Source organism: Chlamydotis macqueenii, chromosome 17, assembly GCF_036417535.1.
Source record: "Chlamydotis macqueenii isolate bChlMac1 chromosome 17, bChlMac1.mat, whole genome shotgun sequence".
Lineage (NCBI taxonomy): Eukaryota > Metazoa > Chordata > Aves > Otidiformes > Otididae > Chlamydotis > Chlamydotis macqueenii.
Genome location: NC_141572.1, coordinates 1,783,462 through 1,806,070, shown reverse-complemented (window position 1 = coordinate 1,806,070; position 22,609 = coordinate 1,783,462). Strand labels below are relative to the sequence as shown.

Here is a 22,609-nt window from a genome sequence, read left to right as displayed (position 1 = left end):
TTTTGGCTGTAGCAAAGTGAGCTTCCTCGCGGAGGGACAGACACCAGCACAGCACCCACAGGCCCCTCTCAGCCCCTGCAGGAGCGGGACCCCCCTCGTCACCCCAGCAAGTGCCACACGTGGCCCAAACCAGCTCTCTCCCGCACGCAACATTTCTTGGGGGGGCCCGGAACGGACGTGCCGCTGGCCCCAGTGACGTGCTGGAGCCACCCTGACCGTGGGTGATGTGGCCCCGCGGGGCTGTGAGGGCCGCGGGCGACCGGGCAGCTCTACAAGAAGTCACAGCATGCCACAGACAGGTTTTGGCAGGTCAGCTTTGTGAGCAAGCGCCTGCGACGCTCCCGGCCCTGCCGTGAGCCATCTCTGTTCCCTGCACCTCCAGCTGCGGCACCGCGGCGGGATGCAGCCGCTGCCCTCATCGTCCTAGGCTGATTCACGGGGTCCCCGGCCCAGGACCCCCGCAGACCTGCCCCAGGTCCCGGTGCAGGACACCTGCATCCCTGCGGCTGCCATCCGGCGCATCCCAGCCCCTCGCACACCGCAGCAAGCGGCAGATGCAGCACTTGGCAGGGCTCTTGCCAGGCTGCAGTTCCCTCCCCTTGGCCGTGCCGGCCCGGTTTTAGCTCGGCTCAGCCGCGGGCAGCAGCGATGTCGCGGGCGACCACGCCGGCCCGGGGCCCCAGTCGCCCCACCGACTGTCCTGGAAGCAGCTTCTGCCACCCAGGGCCACGCCATCCCGTTTGAGAGCTGCAAACCCGAGCCCAAAATGAAAAGCTGCAGAGCAGCCGTTCCGGGGCTGGCATGAAGCGCCCCCAGCCCATCTCCCACCTCTGCCGCCAGCTTTGCGTGGTCCCCGGGCCCAGGGGTCCCCCAGCGTGTGGCCGCTAACCCCCACATTTGGCGACCAGAACGGCTGCCCCGTGCGTCAGAGACCATCCCCAGGGAGCACCCACCCCAGGCGCTGGCGGGGAGCTCCCTCAGGGCCAGGTCGGGGGTCCCGCAGGGCTCTGGGGCCAGGCACAGCCCTGACCCCGCGGGGTGAGCCCCCGTTTGGGCCTCACAAGGCCTGGCACCACCCAGGGATGACCATTCCCCACATCCCCACTGCTCCCGGGGCCCCTCTGTCCCCACCACCACTGCGCTGCCCGTGTCCCCCAGGACCCTCCAGCCACCCCCGCACCCTTCGGGCTGGGCGCTGTCCCGCAGCAGAGCGGGCAGGGCTGGGGAAAGCGGGGAAGGACCCAGCAGCAGGGCTCCCCAGGCTGGGGAGATATTTTGGGAAGGGGCAGAGTCACGGGAAAACCCTTGGCAGGAGGCCCGAGACCACCCGCCCCGGGCGGGCCGTCCCAGGCACAGGGCTCGGCTCCGCGCCACTTCGCACCGCCAGCCCCGCGCCGCAGCAGCGCCGGGGGTTATTTTTGGAAAGCCGCAGCCTTTATCTCGCGCTCGTTCCTTCCACGCTCCCACACAGGCACTGCTGGGGGCACTGCACGGCTCCCGGCCACGTCCCACCATCCCCAGACCACCGCTCTGCTCGCTGCCCCCCTCCCCGAGCGCAACCCCGGCCCCGGACCAAGCAGGGCTCGGGCAGCTTCCAGCTCAGAGTTTTATTGAGGGTTTTTGCACAAAAAAACCACCAAGGTCACGGCGCGAGGGCGGGCAGCCCCCGGCGCGGGCGGCAGCGCGGGGCCAGGCGTCCCTCAGCTGTTCTCGAAGGAGCCGCGCTGGTGCCACTGCTGGTCCCGCACGCGGCGCACGGACTGGATGAGGGGCTGGCTGGCGTCCCAGTCGTTCCAGTGGCGGTACTCGCCCTTCTCGAAGACGTGCTGGCGGCCCCGGTACCCCGGGTACTCGTAGCCCACCCACCTGCAGGGGACGGAGGCCGCGCTCAGCAGGGGCGGGGGGCTGCAGCGGGCGGTGATGGAGCCGCAGGCGCGCGATGCCACGCAGCGCTGCCCAGGGCCACGGCTCCATCGCCGCCAAGGGCCACCGCAACAAGGCTGCGGAGCCGGGCTGGGAGATGCCACCGTGCCAGGAGCAGTTGGGGACCCCAGGGCCGAGAAGGGGCCATGGCTTCCCCGCCCCTGCAGCAGTGCCCAGCGGAGCCCTGGGTCGGGGCGAGGAGCCGTCACAGCCCTGGTGACGCTGCTTGGGCCCCCTCACTCCCTCTGGGCCAGGGACAGGGCGGCAGCGGGGAGGGACCAAGGGACATGATGGGCACGAGCAGCACGGGGGGGACAGCCGCCCCGTCCCAGCCGCAGCGGCTGTGCCCCCACCCCGGGGGGACCAAGCACGGTACCACAGGACAGGGGTGCCCCCGCACGCCCCCGGTGCCACCGTCCTTACGTTCCGTTCAGGGCCCTGACGCTGGCCACGCGGTCCTGGAAGCCGTGGGCCCAGAGGCTGGGGACGTCGTCATCCACGATCTCCATCTTCCGCCCGGTGTAGCCCGCGTTCTCAAAGAGGTGGATCTTGTGGTCGGGGCTGTCCTGGGGGAACGCACGGGTCAGGGGCCGCCCTACCCTGTGTGTGCCCAGCCCTCCGCGACCCTCCCAGCCCGGTGGTCCCCACCGCTGTGACCGAGCTGCTCGTCCCCATCACAGCCGTACTCACGATCTGGAGGGGACGGACGGACATCAGGCTGTCGCTGTGGCGGCTGTTGGACCAGGAGTCCCAGCGCGGGTAGTCCCCCTTCTCCAGCACAAACTGCTCCCCGGCGAAGGCTTGCCGCTGGAAGCCCAGCCACCTGAGGGACCAGGGGGTCGGGGATGGCACTGCCAGCCCCGCACGGGGGGAGCGCCCCAGCATGGGGCAGGGCTGCTGCCCCCCGTGAGCGGGAGGTGAGGGGTGCTCTCCCGGCTCCCCCCGTCCCGGGGCTTTTCCAGCCTCCACACCCCAGACTTACGGGCCAGACTCCACCTGGATGGAGCCCACCTTCTCCAGGTCTTTCTCGGTGATGCTGGGGAGCTCCTCCGTCAGCTCACACCTCTTCCCCTGGAAGTTCTCCAGCTCATAGATCGTGATCTAAAGCGGGGAGAGATGTTGCTGCAGCCACGCTGCGGGGGGACGCCCTGCACCGGCCCTCGGCAAACGCGAGCAGCGGCAGAGCGAAGCGCTCCGGCCACGTCCCCTCTGTCCCTGTCACCCCGCGCCAGCGTCGCTCCTCTCCCGCGCGGTGGGATCCCGCCACGTGCGTCTGCCGCAGCAGACGGCTCCTGGCCTCCACTCTGCAGGCAGGCACCGGCCAAAGAGGTTTGCGTGGTAAGACACGGGCTGCGTTTCATCCGTGCCGGGCTGAAACAAGGTGACCGCCTCAAACACAGCATGGAAAACACGGAGGGTTTGTGCTAAGAGGCCTCCAAGGCCATGGGCCCCACCGTGGTCACAGCCCATCCTTTCCTGCTCACCGCTCCCTCCAGATCCGTTTGGTCCCCTGGCCTGGAACAAGCTCGTTTTAGGGTGTGTTTGTCTAAACCCTGCCAAGCAGAGACCACAATGCCTCCCCAGGACCCCCCGCTCTCAGCAGAGCTTCGAGGCTGAGCTGCAGGACGAGTTCGAGCCAGTACCAGCGGCCGGAGTGTGGTGGGGAGCAGGGCCCAGGGTGCCCAGCACAATTTGGGGACCAGGAGCGTCACTGGCCAGGCACCCCCCAGCCCCTGACCCAAAGGGGTCCCAACTGAAACCCCTCAGACTGGGAGAAGGGCAGAGCCTCCCGCAGACACCGCGTGACAGGGGTATCAAGGGGTGGGGGTGACCCCCGTGGTCCCCAGAACTTCCTTCCACCCCAAAGCAAGAAGCAGCCCAAGCTCCCGGCACCTCTTGGCCCCATTCGCAGGCTCTGCTCCCACCTCCAGTCTCCCTCGGCCAGGAGCAGCCTTGCCCGGCTTCCCGAGCTGCGGGAAGGGCTGCAACCATTGCAACACCCGCGGCCGATCTACCTCTGACCAACCCACGGGCACAAGAACTGTAACCTAAAAAAAACGCACCGGGAATTTCACCGCTCAAACCCAGAGCCGACCCCCGCCGTGACAGGATGCTTTATCTCCGGGATTAAAACGCCGCGCAGCTGCGCACCAGACCAAACGCAGCGTGCAGCGTCTCCTCCTGCCAGCCAGCAGCAAACCCCGGGACGAAGCCTCCCTCCCGGGCCCGCAGCCCCGCGCAGCTCGGCTCGGTGGGCGAGGAGCGGGTTTATCGGGGCGGTGACAGTGACGCTGCGGCACTGGGAGAGCCGGAGGCCGCCTGCCTCCCCAGTACAACCCGCAGCGCCTTGACACCAGCACCAGCCTGGCGCACGCGCGCTGCACGGCACGGGGACCTGCAGCATCACCCCAAGTCCGTCCGTCACCAGTTGCCCCCAGTATACCTTGTAATTGCCAGCTCGCTCGCCGGCACCCTCCCCAGTCGCCATCTGCTCGGGGGGACTTTGCTGCTCGGTCATTGTGCCTGCAAAACCCAAAGGGCAGGAGGTTAGCGCGGCGCCGCTTCCATGTCAGGTAGCGGCCTTTAAATCGTACAGCGCTTAAGGAAACAGAAAAGATGCAGCGGGCACGGGAACAGGTCGCAGAAGTGAACGCAGCTGCCCCCGAGCGAGCGGCTGTAAATCCCCAGGGATGTCCAGGCGAGAAGGGAGCGCTCCGTTATCCATCCTCCTCTCCCTCCTGCGCACGGGCCCCGTATCCTCACCCAGCATCACCGCGGCGCCGGAGAGCCCGTGGCCGCACCGTGGTCTTCCGAGCGACACGGGACCCCTCTCTGACCCCTGCTCGGTAACCTCCTGCCTAAAAGCCCGTGCTTTGTTTCCAGCAGGAATTTGCCAGGGTTCAGGCTCCAGCTGCTGAGATCTTTCCCCAGTAACACAAAGGCTGGCGGCTGGGCCTTGCTCCCGCCGCCCCGCGTCCCGGGGACACCAGGCCCGGCAGCCGGAGCCGCTGGTAGGAGGGCAGGGAAAGCCCCCTCCTTGCTCTCCAGGAACATCTCACAAAGTTCCTGCTGGAATGTTTGCACCCCGGCCGAACACGCCTGCCCCGTCCGCTCTCGCCGCGCGAACGCAAGGGGTTGCCGAGAGGTGAACCGGAGACGAAAAAAAGAAACCGAGTCTGACCGGCGTCCTTAACCACAACCCTGCGGCACCGCTTCTCGCCAAGCGTGAACAAGGCGAGACCTCAACTCAGCCGCGCTAATTCTTTCCTAAAGCCCCTTCCAGTCCAAGCAGCGCCGCCGCTACCTCTCCCGGCGTGGTTCCGCTCTGCCGGCCGGCGCGGGCGGCCCTGCTATTTATGGGTTGCTTCTGAACAGAACAGCACATTATTTGGACGCTGATACAGCAGCTGCGTCCACTGAATTCCATCCATGAGATTTCGTCTCAATAGCGCGGGCTTGCAGCGTGCCATGGAAACGTCATTCAGATTTCTCGCGGCCGTCCCTTAAAAATGTGCCACTCGATTTACAGAAGATTAACGTCAAAACTCACATCAGCACGTTCACGCTGCTTCTTGCCAGGTTCTCTGGAAAACTCTCCCATCAGCAGTTCACAGGAGGGTTTAGCCTAGAAACCAAGCACAGAGCAAAGCAAAAAAAAAAAAAAAAAAAGTGTGCGAAATATTTACTGTTTGTTTGGGCTGCACACCACCGGTGCTCAGCCGCGCTGCCGGGGAGGCCGGGCCCCAGCACAGCGCGCGGCGAGGCGCGGAGGCGATGGACCAAGCCCGGCACAAGAGACAATCCACGCAGAGCGCGGTGTAGCGCCGCACTCCGTCTCCAACGGGCTCTCTGTCGCCACGGCGGGTTCGGATGAGGGACGGGACAAACCCCTGCAGAGACCGGCCTTCCCCACAGGAGCCCGCCCGCGGGGTGCGGCACCGCTCCGACAGACAGAGCCCAGCACGTTTTCATATTTTCTTTGAATGTGAAACTGCTTGGCTGTAAAATACAAAATCACTTCCGTGCAGAAGGAAGACTCCAAGCAGAGCAGGGAATAGATGAATTTGTCTCTTTCACCAAAAGCGACAGCATCTGCTTTCCACAGATCGGAAACGCAGCATTTCCTCACCGGCCCTGCCTTGCCAGCGCCCTCGTCACGCTTGGCTCTGGAGCGGCTGCGCCGCCCATGAATCCCCCGTTCCCAAACTGGGGGAGCTCGCACATTGACAAGGCAATTGCCAAAATGCGACAGAAGGGGCACTGGATCTCACTGATTTGTCTTCCTGACAGAACCCAACTTCCTTTCGCTGTCAGCCTCTGAAAGCCCTTGGAGAAATGCATGCAGCACAGTGATAGAAAGTTGATTTTTTTCTTAACATCTGTCAGGAGCTAAACTGGAACCGTAATTGTACAGTACAACACGCAACAGCCAGAACAGCTTTGTTACTTAGGAAACTATGTAGTACAAACAGGGGGGACAGGCGCGGCTGGGCGCTCTCACCACGACCGCGCTTTCTAACCCCACCTCAGAAAGGACACCCACCACTCACCGCCTCCACTCGTACCAGTGCGCGCAGGAGTCGTTGGACCAGAGGTTCCTGGACTCGGCAGTCCCAGCTGAGAGGTCTCACAACATCGTATCCCTAAATCCTCAAGAAAAGCGCCACGGAGGCTGGTTTCTGCCCCAAAGCCCTGTCCTCACAGAAAGCCCATCTTTGTTCCTTAAATTTACATGAAGATGGAGGAAAAGCAACTGATAGCTCTTGTGCATGCAGAGCTCAGGTTGATGAGAAAGCAAACATCTGCTTTTCCTTCACAGCATCTCTATCTGGGACAGCGCGACCCCCCTGCGGCACTCACCCCAAAGGCAGCGGCTGGGGTGACGTGGGTGACGTACCCCACACATCCCTCACCCCTGGGCGCCGGCGGGGCTGCGGGCTGCTTTGCTGCCTCCATGCCTGTGGCTTGCCCACGCGTCCTTCAGGAAGGTGAAGGCGGGGGCACAGAGCACGGCTGGCCCGGGACCACCGGAGTTCTGCACACGCAGGTCCCCGGGCTCCAGAGGATCAGCCAGATGCCTGCCTCTCGCCTCCTGCGCGCAGTAACGCCAGGGGCACCGGCACCCTGGTATCAGCGCCCGCTTTCCTCCACAGCGAAGGGAAAAAGGCCTGGAGAAAGCAGTGCCCTTTACGGAGGCGCAGACTTTTGAAGCATTGTATTTAAAACTATTTATGCGATATTTGTCTCAGGCCTGCCCTGATCCCACTCAGCCGGTTCGGTGTGTCAGCTCCCCATTCCACCGCTCGACATGGAACCACGTCCCCGCGTTAACCCGCGAGGCAGGCGGCCCAGCTGGCTGCGCCGGCACAGGCACCAACGGTTATACCGAACCGACGCCGCTGCTCCAGATGAGACAGCCGATTAACAGTCCGCACCTAGAAATCTGACCCACCGTGCCTTTCACAGTTTGCCAGTAATTATTTGCAAACAAGTAAGAGGGTAAAGCAAACTTTTGTGCAAGCAGAAAGGTAGGGGGTCAGTACCTGTAAGGACACTTTATAAAAACGTTTCGGCCTTCAAAAGCTGAAGAACAGAAACGTCGCCTCTCTCTCTGCAGGAAGCACAGCAACACAGCACGACTCCGAACAGCCACGGGCTCCAATTAACGCTACACAGACCTTAAACAATGAATTTGCCAACAGAAAAGTTAGAAGGAAGAAATCCATAACTGGAGATTGCAATAGAAAGAAACAGAGCAACAGCGTAAATCTCCAAATGACAAACTGAAACGGAGGGAGGACTTCTGGTAATAATGAGAGAAGTGCAATCAGAAAGTATTTTTAAATTCCACAGACCATGTACTTTCACTTCTAAAAAACATTTCTCTACCGATGCAGGTTTTTAAGCAAGCAAAAAAAGCTGAGCAGCTGTCAGGGCCCCGCACTCCACGGGCAGCACCAGAGCCTCCATCACGTCCGTTATCCCCCAGACACGGCCGGGACAAGGGCTGGAACCCGCTCCAGGACAGGTCCTGGCAACAAACGGAACAGGATCCCTGACGAAAGCACCGAAGCTGAGAGCTCACTCCCATCTCAGCTTAACAGCAAAAAAAAGTATGTGGCAAAAGTAAAAGCATAAAAAATTCACAAGCGTTATTTGGAATTAAAATAGAATTGTATAAAGTGTATTACAGTATGCTATATCATTTAGGAAATAATAACATATTTATAGATCTTTTATTACAGAGTGATAACCTGAACAGAAGGAAACAGATATTTAATCCATGTACAATATAAAGAAATGATAGAGCAGAAAAAACACTTTCCCATTCAACAACATTCTAAAGATGCTTTTTAATCAGACATTTAAGCATTGAACATTTCTCAGTAGTAGGTTAAACTACCAAATACAGTAAGTTTCAGTGCATTGTCCCAGCGGATGTGGAAATGCAAACACATTCAAAGGGCTTGGTGGAAACCTAGCATTCGTGCCCTCAGCTTCCTCACACACAGCCAACGCTGCAGGGACAGAACTTCTGGCCCTCCCCTTTGGGCCAAGAACCACTAAATCCTCCAGTTACTGGTAACGCAACACTGCCAGCCTGCTGCACTCAAAACCCAGGCCTGCGTCAATATTCTCGTAGGCAGGGGAATTTACCTGATTTCTGGATGCTGTTTAAAGTAAGCCCCACTCCATCTGCTAACGCTACGGACAGCGATCAGCATTCTCCTCCCGCGCCTCCTCGCTGCTGCTCAGGGCTAGCCAAAGCGCGCGTCGCATGGGGCGTACAACAGCCGGCACACCTTGAGCGCTGCCGTAAAAAAAAAAAAAAAAAAAAAAAAAAAAAAAAAAAGTCCCGAAAGAGTCGTATGCAGAGCTTATCTGAAAGAGTCGCCTCTCCCACCATCATCTAAAGAAGAGGGAAGAAAATATGTGCAACATTTGGAAATGAGCTAAGAGTCTCTCTTTAACAGTGGTGACTGCGCTCAGATGAAGCCCCTCTCCCGCCGCCCAGGGTTAGAAGCCTCACAAAACGGAACGCTTGGCAGAAATTGGGTGATCATGTCTTCACTGGTAGCAGAAAGGGCTGTAAAACCGTAACAGTGGCAGCAGCTCTGATGTGAAATAGGGCAAAGCAGCAAGTAAGGATTTTTTACACATTCCTTTCATCTCCATTAAGTACCAGGAGCTGCCACCGGAACTAAATCTGGGAGAGAGAGATGCACATACAGGACGTGTCTCCTGGCATACTGCTGTTATTTCCTACGAGCAGACTGGGACTAAAAACCACCTCATCTGTGACTCCTCCACGAGAAGAATTGGCACATGGTTTTGGCAGCTACAAGCCCGATAGACAGCAGACCAGGCGTGCTGTTCTGGTTAGCAGACGCACCGTTGTTGTAACCCCACGCAAATCAAGCTTTCCGAAACGCTGATAATTTTAAAAAAGGAAAATTAGTTCAAGTGCTGGTGCTTTATCTTTAATATCTAGAGAAGCCCATCAGCAGGACGCGGGAAGCGCAACGTGAGGAGCGGTATCTGCTCCCGCTCCAGCCCCACCGCTGCCACGCTGTCCCACGCGACAACACCACAGAATAACCTCCCTTGCTGGGCTACATTTTTACTGAAAAGAGCACTTAATTGGGGAAAGAATAAAGTATGTCTTACATGGACACCTTGGTTGATATTTCAGAATCTGTATTCAAAGATATTAACATATTTGCGATATTAGTGACATTCATCACACCCGTGTTATGCGTGAGATACCTACACCACTACTAGAACATCGGTCTTACCAAATGAAGAAAAGTAAATCATCTGAGAAACTGAAGATCACATTTAGGTTATCCCACACAATCAGCATACAAATAAAAACTGAAACCTGGTATTTACAGATTAACGAATAAAAATATGAAGTGGGACTATCCAAACTGCTATTAAAGTGACATTCAACAATTAACTGGAACCCTGATATAAGTGTAACATCCTCCCTCTTCCCTTCCTTTTTTGTTATAAAAACAGTATTTACATTTTTTTTTTTTTCTAAAGAGAACTGGTTGACATTATTGCTTAATCCTTTTTAGGAAAGACATTCCAATGAAGCAATTACTCCACATGCTGACAAAACACAGAATATACCATTTCAAGAGTGACAAAAGTTAACATTTTGTTCATCTAAAAATTATATTCACCTGCTAGGTCAGCAGATCACATGTAAATATAAGCCAATCAAAAATACATTTTACAAAAAATAATCAAGTTTCCTTTTTCAATATGGCAGTAAACATAATTTGTTCTTTCACTCTCACCTTCCACTAACTTCGTTCTAAATAGGAGCTTACTATTTTTTCACAAAAAAAAAAAAAGATAAATTTGATTAAAATTGTTATTTTCATAAACAAACACAAAGCCCAGCCTTACACCTGATGTATCCACCAAAAGTCAAACTTCTGAGTGCTGAACACCTACATAGTCTTTGTTCAACAGTGAGGGGACTTCTCTGGTGCCCAGCACTCCTAGATCAGATATCACATCCTTCCAGACTTTCCGAAGCGCTAACTACGAACCACCGGCTCTTCTTCCCGGCAGCTCTAAAGTGCCTATCCTCCCACAGCTTTGTATTTGACTATGAATATCAAGCAGCTTTCTCCACAAAACAGGAAGGCACCATGCACATAGCAGTTGAGGCAGGAAGCAAACAGCAGCAACATGACACGTGAATTGTAGGTTCAGATGAGTTAAGGCTTCTGTTAAACTCCTTTAGCTTCTTCTAGGTAGGATCGCTACCTGGAAAGAAAAAACAGAAGCAACTGAAGTAACAGTATGACATGGTCAAGCAAGCAGTCAGACCCTTCCCCGTGTCTAACAGGAAAGCCTCCTCAAGGGCACGTAACGGGTGTAGTGTCATCTTGGTCTTGTCCCATTTAATGCAGTAAATGCTCCAGAGCTGCCCAGACACTGCCAAAACTCCAAGGTTTACAACATGTGCGCGAGCCCTGGTTATTCAGTGACAGACTCATTCTTGCTTGATGGAAGCACCATGAAGTCACAGCACAAACAGACAGAGTGTTGTTAAAATAAAATTATGTGCAGAGCATCAGTGAAACTGGATCCCCTGCAAATGAAAACTTCACTTCTAGGAAAACTGCTCCACCTCAACACAGAAAGGCTTTACATTCCGGATGCACACTCCGTGGTAAGTCTGCTTTAATGCTTCTGCTTACAGAGTGGTTACACTGACACACTGAGGAAACACCTTCCACGTGCATATGCATCACTGCACACTTTCACTTAACAAAGCCTCTCTTTACCTTTTCAAACCTGATTCTCGTAATGGCTCTGTCTCTTCTTTGATTTCAGCTCCTTCAGCCACTGAGGAGACTTTTCCTCTGACCTAAAAAAAAAAAAACCCAAAAAAAACCAACAAACCTCTTTATTGTTTAAAGAAAACCCATTAGAGAAACAAACAACAAAAAAAAAGAAATACACAGTTTCCCCTGCAGGCTTGGGAAGCCTGCTTGCATTATTGTTTTTCCCCACCAAAATGAGTCTCAGCAGCTGGTGAAGCCTCTCACCTGTCCTCCTTCTCCACGCTGGAGGGCAGCAGTCTGCTACCAGGAGTTCCAAGCTGCAGCTGTGGTTTAGGGGATTTGAACAGCTGAGCAGAACTTATTTCACCAGGACTCTCAGACTCTTGTTTTTTCCGCAGTTGAGCCTGAAAAATAAAAATAAAGAAAAGAGTTCCTTTTTAAGGCAGCATTCAGAGTTTCTTTGGAACGCAAACCAAGTAACCCAGATTTATAAAGCACAAAAAAAAGCCATGCCTGGAATCAGTGAATAAACTTTATAAACCCATGCAGTTCTGAAAGCATGTTTGCTATTGAAAAGTTTTTTTTTCCCAGATCACTTCATATTCCTAGCCAACAGCTGAAAGTAAGAAAGATAACTGCAAGGCTTTTCTACACATCACACCCACCCCCCACAAACAACATTCTCGTCCTCAGCAACATCTCCTAGCTCTGTTCCAGGAGTGCCTGCAGCTGCTGAACCGCTCTGACCCTCAGCTGAGGCGTTCTGCCGATGTTCACCTTGAGAACGGAGTGGTCCATTCCTGGAAACACGGGAAGTCTCTGAGCGTGCACAGAAGACGATCTCACAGGATGCTGTACCTTGTCTTCCTCATCAGAATCTTCCTGTTGCATAGTTTTCTTCTCTTCTAATTAATTGTTAAAAAAAAAAAAAAAAAAAAAAAAAAGGCGGGGGGAGGGGGGAAGGCATTAGTCAGCAGGCTTTTCATCTATACCTTGTTCCAGATCTCTCCATCCATTCAAAGCTGTATTAACAGCAATATTAATGCACCAGAGGGGTGGGCTCAATGCTTCAGAGATCACAGCAACAAACACACTAAGTACGCAGCCACACAACGATTGCCAGCTGACAGAGTTGAGGGAGCAGGAGGTGCTCCTCATTTAGTGAATGGTGCTACAGCAGGGACCTGTAATGAGCGTGTGCACTAAACCCTTAACTCACGTCGATGAGCAAGGATTTTCAACTCCGACACACTTCCTTACTGCAGCCTAAGGAACAGGACAGGCCAGGAGGGGACATTTCTAATAGGATGGATTTGAAGGAGTTGATTTACCCTTAACCAGGCCTCTTTAGTCCTGTAGTACTTCTTACAGATGCCAGAAAGAAAGGATATTTATGAGCACCTATAGAATATGAACAATCACAGTTGCTCTTACACATGGGCTTAGCTATAAAGAACGTGCTAGGGAATGCCTCCAACCACAGCGATTTCTGAACTCAGTGTTTTCTCAGGAAACAGAATTCTCTTAAGTTAGCAGGTAAAAGCTAAAGGAAATTGCATCGGAGCTCTCCTTCACCCTGGTCGTCTGTGGGTCTGGCTGCTGTGGCTCCCCTCGCTCCACAGGCTCCACGGAATGGAGGAGAAGGCTTGATTTAGAGGATGACCCAGAGGTGGGAAAAGGAAGCTGCTGTTAAACCTCGATGCAACTTCAGGGATGTCACACCACTGAGAAACTCCTGCCCTTAAAACCAAGTTGATTACAGCTAATTATTTCAGATAGTTGAGGGATACCTGTGGAATCTTTAAACATCCAGGTACTATCTGGTTCTTCCGTCAAAGAAAATCTGTTTTCAAACTCCAGCCCTCTGCTTCTTCTAAGCGAGTGGGAAATAGGAGCCCGACGACGTCTCTTCTTGCTGAGCTGTACACGATTTTTCAGCGCACTGGAGTCCAGAATAGTGGTTTGCTATAAAAAGAAATAAAGCCTTTACTTTCAATCAGCCTGAAAAAAAAAGTCATCATCTCTGTAATGATTTCCCAGCCTACTTTAATGCATTAACCCATTCAGTTTAATTAAACTATATATAATTTTCCGGATTATTATTCTTCTAGTTACTTAAAACTATATTAAAGAGAATTTATGATGAGGACATGCTAGATTGTGGCTAACTGGGTGCAATGATGATTCTTTGATCTCTCTTGGCTGCGGATGCCTGATCTGCATTAATTATTTTACTGAGAATAAAAAAAATAACTGCAATAAATAGGATTTTGGTTCCTAGAGTGTTTCAAGAATACAGGCCTTACTAGCTAGAAACAGCTGAAGGCCAGTAAGAAGATTGGGATCTAAAAAGAGCAACTACACAAAATTCTCCTGTAGCAGAGTGCTATAATTTCACTGTTCTGACAGGCTGCTATCCACAGAACATTCAAGCTGCTGACCAGCAACAAGGAGACTGCAAGTTAAGCCTCACGGCATTCAGAACATTTCTGTGATCAGTCGTTTCAAATACCTCCATCTCTGTGCATGACGGTAAGGCAAACATTTATAGAGCAAAAGGAGCCGTAATTTATTTATTTAAAGCAATTTGTTCTTAGAGACTTGCCTGTAATCACCAAACATCACTGAGCTTCCTCTTCTTCTTTGGAAGATGTGTTCTTATTTCTTTTCAAGAGATTTCGGGTCAGGAATAAACTGCTCACTAAACCAGTATATTCCCAGCTGCACTGAAGGTACTAATGGTTTAAAGAGACACCTTGAGCTGTCCAGGGAACAGCACAGTACAGGGCCATCTCCACTGCCTGCAGAACCACTGAGAGAAAATGCCATCAGCGCCGTTCTGGGCTACTAACGCTTCCCGTACAGAGCGGAAAGGGCACTGGGGATACCCTGCTGAAGGACTACTCACTGCTGCCAAGGCCAGGGCACGTGCAGCAAAGCAACGCACCACCAAACGCGGCCTCCGTTTCAGAGCCAGGGGGCTGCAAGACGAGAGCAGCACCTACTTCAGCAGAACACAGGTTTCTGCAGTTCCCCGAAAACGGCAGCACCAGCACAGAACAGAGCTGGCCGGAGGCACTTTCCAGCAGCCTGCGCAGGAAGCAGCTGTGATTTTACCAGTCAGTTCTGCTGCACCAGACCAAACTGCCTCCAGCACAAACCTGCTCGCATGCTTCCTACGTTCCGCAGAGCAGCCTGCTCCTCAACTCAGAAGGCGTTATGGCACTTCGACAGGCAAGGCAAGGCAAGGCAGCTTCCCAGCAGCTGCACCACCCGTTTAAGTTGGGAATCTTGCACTTTACCAATTTATCTGCCATTAGGTATTACATAATAATTAAAAAAAAAAGGTGCACCAACTCTTATTAAAAAAGAAAAAGCAGTATTTCCTAGGTGCTATACTGAAAATCTACAGTTGTGTTCATGCTTTCAAAGAGCACGAAACCTCATCTAACTGGTATGGCCAGAAATTATGTTCTTATACTCGCTGCAAGATTCTTAAGTACAAAGAAAAAAATCCTTTACAATGCAATTGTAAGCTACTACTGAAAGAAACCAATAGTAAATAAAAAAAAAATTATTAGTAAATGTCTTTATAGCCTTAAATCTGCATGGCTCATAGCACAGCAGTCACTAGCTATTTGTGTTACTTAATGATGTTTCCAGTGTTCAGAGCCATTTAACTCTCCTGTAACTGCTCACTAAGGAGCAGAAAAAGAAACAGAAACTTCATTAAGCCATTGGTACACATTATCTGAGGGCAATAGCTTTTTGGAATCTCTCAGAACCTAAGCAGTACCGGAACTAGAAGAACTTTGTAGCTTTGACCTTAAACTTCCAGGAAGGAAGTCAGCTGGGAAAATTAAATGTGACAAAGAAAAGGCAGAGGAAGACTGGGTGCACAGTTTTCAGAAGATACTGCTTCGCTGTGATTAACGCTGGTAACAACAGTTAACAGGAAAGGAGGACTTGTGTTTCCCATGATGGTAACTTACATCAATGAAAGAGAAATCAGTGGTCTTTTCGTCAGGGTAAGCATGTCCTGGAGGAGGTAAGTCGGTCCCATCAGTAGAGTCCATGTCAGTGCTGAAACGGTCCAAACTCTTGCTCCTTTGGTCTTTTGAGAAGTCATGGTGGTCAACCAGGGAGGCAGGCTCCGTTTGAGAGGACAGTGAAGATGGGTGGCTGTTTGGAGGCTGCTTTCTTGTTGAAATGACATCGTTTTCTGAGGAAGGAGATTCAGGCACAAAGCTGCAAATTAAGAAAACAAAATCTATGAGACTTCAGGGTAACAAATACATGCAAATATAGTTTGGATCATGCACACTCAGCAGATGATAAATAAAGTTAGAACTGAAACTGCAGCTAAAGGTGAAAAAGGCATCCTTGGAGGCAGCAGGCACCAGCAGCAAGGGCGTGGGTCACTTGCTTTATCACTGCTTTTTACACATGTGGATTCACAGTGCATTGAATAATACAAGTATGCAGATAAACTGTAATAAATTGATCGTAACATGCTTTTATTGCTCCTCCCCAGCACAAAGGCCCCTTCAAATGTACACAGGCAAATGAGGGGAGGCAAACAGCAAGCTGCTCAAAAGCCCCAAGCAATTAGCCCAGGTGATACACGAGAGCAGCAGACCTTGCGCTTTGGCACTGTACAGAGCTCAAATGCATCTGAAAGGACTGCGAAGGGCAATACCCTGTTTGCAGGCCCCAGGCAAAGAGTGACTGTTGAAAGGTTCTCCTCCTTGCTCATCCAAAACTGTCTTAAATACATACAAATGCTTACAGGTACAAAACAATAAACACTCCTCGACTGGAAGTGAAGTCCTGCAGGACACTGCAAGCTGCCTGCAGCCTTTACAAGAGCCCACCTTACAACACCCCGGCTGTTCACGTGCCCATCTTCTCCCTAGGAGGGCACTTTTTAATAGATACATATACCACAAGTACATTTGTATTAGCGTTACTTTAATTCATATTCATCTGTTATCAATATCTATTTTATACATACAGCAGATACAACAAATGTACGCCCACTTTTTCTGAAATCCCAACAAGGCTGTGTCTGCACATCTGGACCCGAGGAAAACGTGAGTGTACTGGGAATGGCCCCAGCCCCTGCGGCAGCTCCCGCAACGGTTTGCGCTCCACGCGCGCCAAGCACCAGGTGTGAGTGACTTCCATCTCACATGACTCGAAGGAAACCAAAACATCTTCAGCAGCGCAGAGGATTCAAACATTCTGGGATGTGATTTTTAGATGCTAACAGACACTGGATTAAAAAAAATATTACAGCCCTCGTGTCGTGACAGAAAGAAGTGTCTCTGTTGGTGCTGCCCTGAGAGAACAGCTCCTCCACGGCAGCTGCAGGAGGGTGCCAGGAGCTGCAGGAGCGGTGGGCAGCAGGTGGCACCCTAAGGCAGGGCGCTGGGAGCAGAGGCTTCGCGGAGAGCACCCAGGGCGGCAGCACCCGCGCCCCGGTGCGATGCTCCCAGCGTATTCCTAGGAATCCGCCCCTTGCCTGGACTAACAGACGAGTTGTGGGGTCAGGACTGAAAGCTGTACACTTATGTCTCCCCCTTTGTCACTCAGGTTTTTCCTTCAAGCAGCAGGAGACTGTAGGAACACAGTAAGGGTTCTACGGTCAGTGAAAACAGGGCTGTCTTGCTTCAAATTTTAGGTTTTAGTTTAAAAAACAAAACCTAAAGTATTTAAGGAGTTCAGATTTTTCTTCCCTGCTTAATAAGCATCTTTTGTTACTAAGCACCTTTTCTTGAACAAATATCTAGGAAAACTGTCCTAAAACAACAAAAAATTGAACACGTATGTATGAATACATGCACATTTTTTAAACAACAGCCCTTCGCATTTGGTAGAGCCCACCGTGACAGCAATGTTGGGAGGATAACACTCAGGGGTCTCCCGTTGCCAACAGCTCTCTAGCAGCAGCAGCAGATACCATTTCCAGCCTGGCAGAGCGAACGCTGCACAGAGGGTTTCCAGCACACGAGCAGAGGGAATGCCTCTTCCCCCGTTTAGCAGCGGGCCCCAGGATAATTAAGAACTGGCACTAATGAGCTCCAGGGGGAAGTTTTTGTCTAGTATCTGCTGCTGGTATCTGCAGCACTAGGCTTTAGATGCACTGGAATATGGAAGAACGCAGAGATGAAAGACAGTCTGCAGACTTATCACCCTTCACGGAAATTAAAACGTACACCGAAAGGACCCTGTCTGACGTGCGTGTCTCCAGAAAGCCTCTTCCCTTCCACATCCTAGCTTACACAACTCAGTACAGTTGCTCAAACTGAAACATTTGGGAGTAAGGGATGATGGAAATACGGATTAATTCATACTGATTGGGGGTTTCTAATACACAAACCTTTCTCACGGAGCCTCCTTGGGACTTCTCGCACCAGCTTTACACTCACTGTGGCACAGCTGATCACCGCACGGGTGACTCAAGTACAAACACTGCTATGCACAGTGGATCCTTTCCAGCTGAACAGCAAATTAGGGGAGAAATTCCCTTCAGAATAATGATCAAATATTGACATTTAAAACATGTTTTCAGTTCTCATTCCTGAGATGATTATGCATCTTTTCCTGTCACTTCATTAAGATTTCAAGTTTTATAAGCATATCTGTAAGCTGCCAGCAATGTTCAACAGGTGTCATTTACTGATGCTGCTCTGAAAAATTATGCTGCCTGGAGTGCACACAAGTATCAGCAGAATGGTTATCACCAATACGCAACAAACTAAGATCAACCTTAAATTTAATTGCAATTAATAGAGAGTTAGTTTTAGCGAGACAGTGCTCGGAGGCTCGGTGCTTTATGGCTCAGAGGCCATATAGAATGCGTTGCTTCAACACCTGAAATTAGGAGTCAAAAAAACATTTTTACATAGCTGCGGAGTCATAATCAAAAGGCAGCTCTCACTACTTGCCTAGGGCATCACACACGAAGTAACGGCCATTTAAAAATGCCCTTTATTCTGTAACTGCAGATTCCCATCTACAGGTAGCTGATACTCTACAGTGGGTTTTCTTTTCCAGAGCTTTGCTCTAGTCTAGCTTCAAGCATCTGAACAAATAGCTAAAGCCGTATGAAGTCAGAGCTGTATAGCTCCATCACCTAAGAAACACAGTCCCCTTTCTGGAAAACAGAATAGTTTTTCCTTATGAAGACTGTTCTCATCTAAAAGTAAGAATTTGCTATGATGTCAGCTTGGAAACACTTACTAGAGCACCTGAGAAAAAATAAAAATAATGTATTTTAAACAAAGTAAGAAAAATCCAGTTAACACCTACAAATTAAACTACCTCCTTCCATTCTACAGGGTTATTTGCCAAAGCCTACTGCAACCAGCCAAGCGCAGCCCCTTGCGCTCACTCGCGTGGTGACTAAGTTCCAGCCGAAATCCATCCTTCCTCCACCTTCCCAGAGGCTTACCTAGCAAAAGGACTGTGTTTATCCTGTTGCCATGTAGTCATGGCTTTTTATTTTAAAATTCTCTTCCTCTCCCAGAGCAAATGAGTTCATTCACAGATGCATTAATGAAACACTCCTAAGGGGGCTAAAATAATGGCTTCATGACTCAAATACTGGGAAATGCCAGAAACTGGAAGTTCCTCCAGACAGCAGCAGCAGGCCGGAGACGTTGCTTGGCTCCCCGTTTGCCCTCCTAGGACGCGGGTCACCATGCCTGTTTCTCCACTGCGCTGTCAGCCATGGGTTCAGCCTACGGCCAACCGCCGGCTGCGGGGGCGTATCGGGGTGCGTGAGGAATGCCACACCACGGGCTGCGTGCCTGGCGAGATATAAAGTCTAAGGGAAGTGAGCCAGGCAAAACAGGAAAGCTGAATTATCAGAGTCCCCTGTAAGTTCCTGCCTGTGCACCGAGCAGAGGACGAGACGACTGCCTCGGCGGCGGCCGAACACGGAGACGTGCTCGAATCACCCACGGCAAGAGGAGGAGAACATCTGCACTTGTCCCGGCGGAAGGCTGCCTGCTTTATAAAAAATAAACTGCAAACCAAAAGCAGTTTCAGTATATTCCAGGAAGATTTCCATTATTAATGCTTAAATACATCACTGCCATTTCTCTCCAAGTGCTTGCATTCGCACACCAGTAATTCTCCCACAATGAACCGTAAGTCAAGCTAAAGCAGAGCAAGGGGGTGGCAAAATGCTGAAGAGTCACTAAACTGTCATCATTACACTGTGAAAAAAGAAAAAACTAATCATTTCTTACAGTGGAGACAAAATTCCAGGACATGGGGATTGAGTTCAATACTTCGATTAACCAGAATTTTTGGGTGGAGCTTTTCTAAACAGGAAGAATCCTTCAGGTGTGAAATAACCTTCAAACGCTGCCTGCTTTGGAGCTGAGACAAGCATCTTTGCTAGGAAACTGATTTCAGAAAATGCCTATAACACACTGAAATTGCAGTTAATTTTACAGAAGACTTGGATTCACTGTTGGGCATGTCAGCTCGCTGAACTTCAGGCTGAAAGCTACTCGGATTTCATAAGCAATAAAATATTTATAACACACAGTTTGCCAGTGTAGAACACATCAAACATTATTGACGTTAATGTCTGCTATAAGATCTCAACAAATATAGCATTTAAAGAAAACCCAGATAAAATGCTCTTTTCATACGACACTGAGCAGATCGGATATCGGCTCAAACGGCGTAGATGAAGCTGCAATTTACACAACAGGTGTAAATCATAAAAACCCTCACGCTTCAGTGCTCTAGGTTTATCTCATGCAATCGTTTCAGTAACAGAGAAGCATCCGCAGCACTATCTTCCATTCCACTGATACTCCATTTCACCCTCCCCTTCCCCACACTAGCCCGCCTCCGAGCTGGCGAGATGTGGCGACGGCACTGAGGTTTACCAGGATGCACTACGCGGTGCGCCATGCGCCGTCCTGCTGCCGGAGCCAGAGCTGGCGGTCCCAGCGCTCCTTCCAGACGGAGTCTGCCCCTCAGCCTACCTGGTGGCACAGCTTTGAAGGCAACGCTAATTGCTATGGAAGAGATCAAATTAAAAAAAAAAAAAAAAAAAAATCCAAACCCCCAAACTGTTCGTGTACCGTGTCTAACCATAACCAGACACTTCTTCATCTACTCAAGAGGGAGAAAATCAGACAGCTTTAGCAAAATCTTCCCAGAACCCTAATTCCACCCATTGGAGGCACACATCATACAAGCAGGTAATCACTTTCTAAATGTGAAAATGCACATTCCTAATTATAATTACAAACACATAAAACCAAAGCATAAAAAAAAAAGTTTTGCTACCTATGCTAATCTAGTGAAAGCCATTTGGTGTATTCATTGAGAAAAACTGTTTTTCCTGTATCTTCTTTCTACCATTTCAGCACTAAAAAATAATATCTCACTTGTGCGTCATGTACTAGCGGACTGTTCAATCTGTACCAGCTCAAGGGGGTTTTGTCCTTGCTGATAAAAGCGGTGATGCTGCATTCTTACCAGAAGATGGAGTTTAAATTTCAAAACTCATTGCGATTTGAAGATATTAGAGAAATATTTCTTCACCTGCAGACTACAGAAGCTGTGCAGTCACTGGCTCTGAGCACTGACCTGTAGAAAAGCCATACGCATACACACACGTGCACACACGCCCACCCAAAGCCAGGTTTCTCCTCGTGACCCCGGCGCGTGGCAGAGGGGCCCCTGCTCGCCATACCTGCCCCCGCTGTGCCGCTGCTCGCCCCAGGTACCGTACTGGCTGTCGGGCTCCCGCACCAGCGTGTCCGTGTCCTTGGCTCCCGGGGGCTGCCTGGAGAAGCACTGCTTCAGCTGGTCCTGCAATGAAACAATTGAAACCTTTCATCATTGCTTTAGCCCGTGGCTGAATGATTAACAGATCTTCCTTGCTACGTGGTTTTGAATTGCCAGGTTAAACTTGGACCACATCAACCCAGGAATACGCTTAAACATGGCAAACAGCTATGAACTCGGAACGTCGACTCTCTACAAAACAAGCACTGTTTTCCTGCGCAAATAACCGCTTCTGGAGGCCAGAAGTGACTCCCTGGTTTTAGTGACTCCATACTGCTTTAATGTTACGCTTGTCTCAGGTTGCACAACATCTTTAGAAGCTCCTCTGCAAACACAAAGAGTTCTGCTGGGGACTACACTTGATCTCCCCGAGCATACAAGGGAAACGTCAGCTCTACTGCTCTTTTCCTGGTCTAGCAAAAGGACTTTTTTTTTTTTCCATCTCTTTCTTTGGAAGACATTCAAAATAAAAAGCATAAATAAATAAAAAGCCATAGTGCCAGACGCTAGAAAGCCTTTGACAAAATGATATGTGCTAATGTAGGTTCAGCCACAATGTACAGCATAGAAGGACAGACCACAGTGGTGATTCTGCGTTCTACTCTGCGCTCTCATGTCCTAAGCACTTTTATTTCTCAGATCTGCTGCTTTCACAAGAGGGAAACAGTGCATCTGAGGACCCTTCCCTGCCAGGGGAGAGAAGTGGGCCAGCAGCTGGTGCTGGCACCCAGACTTGCAGCAGGCCAACGCTGATGTGCTCCAGAACACAGCACTGTCACACCTTTTGTTTCGCAGTTGTACCGAGTTACACTCCGGAGTTAGATGGCTCCTGAAACAACGCATTGTGCATAGATAATTAAATATCGGTCCTTCTGCATTCATTACCCTGAACAAATACAGGAATGGCTTTCAACTTTACTTATGAAGATCTCATCTGACACCAGATTACTTTCCCCCCCACCTTTTATTTTAAGAGAGAAAAATCTTACGACAGGTGGAAAACAAAAATCACCAAAAAACCCCCAAACACCCACCCACTGCCTCAAACCCACCCAGCAGAACACGCTGGTGTTTGGGGCATCCCTCTCACTCCAGGCAGCAACACAAAGTGAGAACCACATTCAGCGAAACAGGATTCCTTTATATTACCAGGAAAAAAAAGTGACTGCATGTTTTCTTGTGGCCTTAATTCTGCAAACCTAAAGAATCCTGCCTTAAGACTATAAAAATACTGACATTAGGGGTAGCTCACCAACGCTGACAGCTGGCTACCGCAGCAGCCCTACAACGCTCGCACCGTTGTAAGCAGTGTCGATTTCCCCAGCCATTCTCTAGCTCTCCCGTGCGCTTTGCTGCCGACAAGGTGCTCTGTTTTAATGCTGCGTGAACTAAACAACGAAAGGCTCCACCATTTATTCCAACTATAACAACGCACTAGATAAAATTCTCAGCTTGCAGTACTGACGCGAAAGAGGGGCTCAGTTTGCGAGGTACAAGAAACAGAAGTTTCCTGCTTTTCACCTCCGGATGTTCCCACAGCCCAGCAACTCCCT

The 22,609-nt window shown here is 51.0% G+C and overlaps 2 protein-coding genes across 8 annotated transcripts in view; both read right to left on the bottom strand.

Annotated features, from left to right (window-relative positions):
* Positions 1 to 1,592: 1,592 nt before the first annotated feature.
* Positions 1,593 to 6,365, bottom strand: CRYBB3 (crystallin beta B3). Of its 3 annotated transcripts, none has more exons than XM_086761394.1 (6): positions 5,610 to 6,365; positions 4,367 to 4,446; positions 2,906 to 3,024; positions 2,614 to 2,746; positions 2,347 to 2,489; positions 1,593 to 1,866 (listed from the first exon to the last, which is right to left on the bottom strand). In XM_086761394.1, the coding sequence occupies exons 1-6, from the start codon at positions 5,893 to 5,895 to the stop codon at positions 1,701 to 1,703; spliced, it is 927 nt and encodes a 308-aa protein (XP_086617520.1). In that variant the 5' UTR covers positions 5,896 to 6,365; the 3' UTR covers positions 1,593 to 1,700. The 3 variants fall into 3 exon arrangements, with proteins under 3 accessions (XP_086617520.1, XP_086617523.1, XP_086617521.1); XM_086761397.1 differs by lacking the exon at positions 5,610 to 6,365 and adding an exon at positions 5,228 to 5,545; XM_086761395.1 differs by lacking the exon at positions 5,610 to 6,365 and having other exon boundaries at positions 4,367 to 5,218.
* Positions 6,366 to 9,604: 3,239 nt separating this feature from the next.
* The window catches only part of KIAA1671 (KIAA1671 ortholog), an 80,150-nt gene continuing 67,145 nt past the window's right edge, over positions 9,605 to 22,609 (bottom strand). For 4 of the 5 annotated variants that reach the window (XM_086761230.1, XM_086761233.1, XM_086761231.1 and 1 more), the window contains 7 exons: positions 20,962 to 21,080; positions 15,227 to 15,482; positions 13,025 to 13,199; positions 12,012 to 12,139; positions 11,499 to 11,638; positions 11,235 to 11,317; positions 9,605 to 10,710 (listed from right to left, as the gene is read on the bottom strand). In XM_086761230.1, the coding sequence (XP_086617356.1) occupies positions 11,239 to 11,317; positions 11,499 to 11,638; positions 12,012 to 12,139; positions 13,025 to 13,199; positions 15,227 to 15,482; positions 20,962 to 21,080 (897 nt within the window). In that variant the 3' untranslated portion in view covers positions 9,605 to 10,710; positions 11,235 to 11,238. Of the gene's footprint in view, positions 10,711 to 11,234; positions 11,318 to 11,498; positions 11,639 to 12,011; positions 12,140 to 13,024; positions 13,200 to 15,226; positions 15,483 to 20,961; positions 21,102 to 22,609 lie in introns of all 5 variants that reach the window. The other variant, XM_086761232.1, reaches the window with a different exon arrangement.

What these genes read in the sequence shown, in the direction of transcription:
- CRYBB3 (XM_086761394.1), bottom strand. Translation starts at nt 5,895, where the DNA reads ATGAAAACGTGCTGGGCTCTGTCTGTCGGAGCGGTGCCGCACCCCGCG. An exon ending in AGCGAGCTGGCAATTACAAG is followed by an intron (nt 3,025 to 4,366) that starts GTATACTGGGGG and finishes TCCCCGCTTTAG; the next exon opens with ATCACGATCTATGAGCTGGA. An exon ending in ATCCAGGTGGAGTCTGGCCC is followed by an intron (nt 2,747 to 2,905) that starts GTAAGTCTGGGG and finishes CTGGTCCCTCAG; the next exon opens with GTGGCTGGGCTTCCAGCGGC.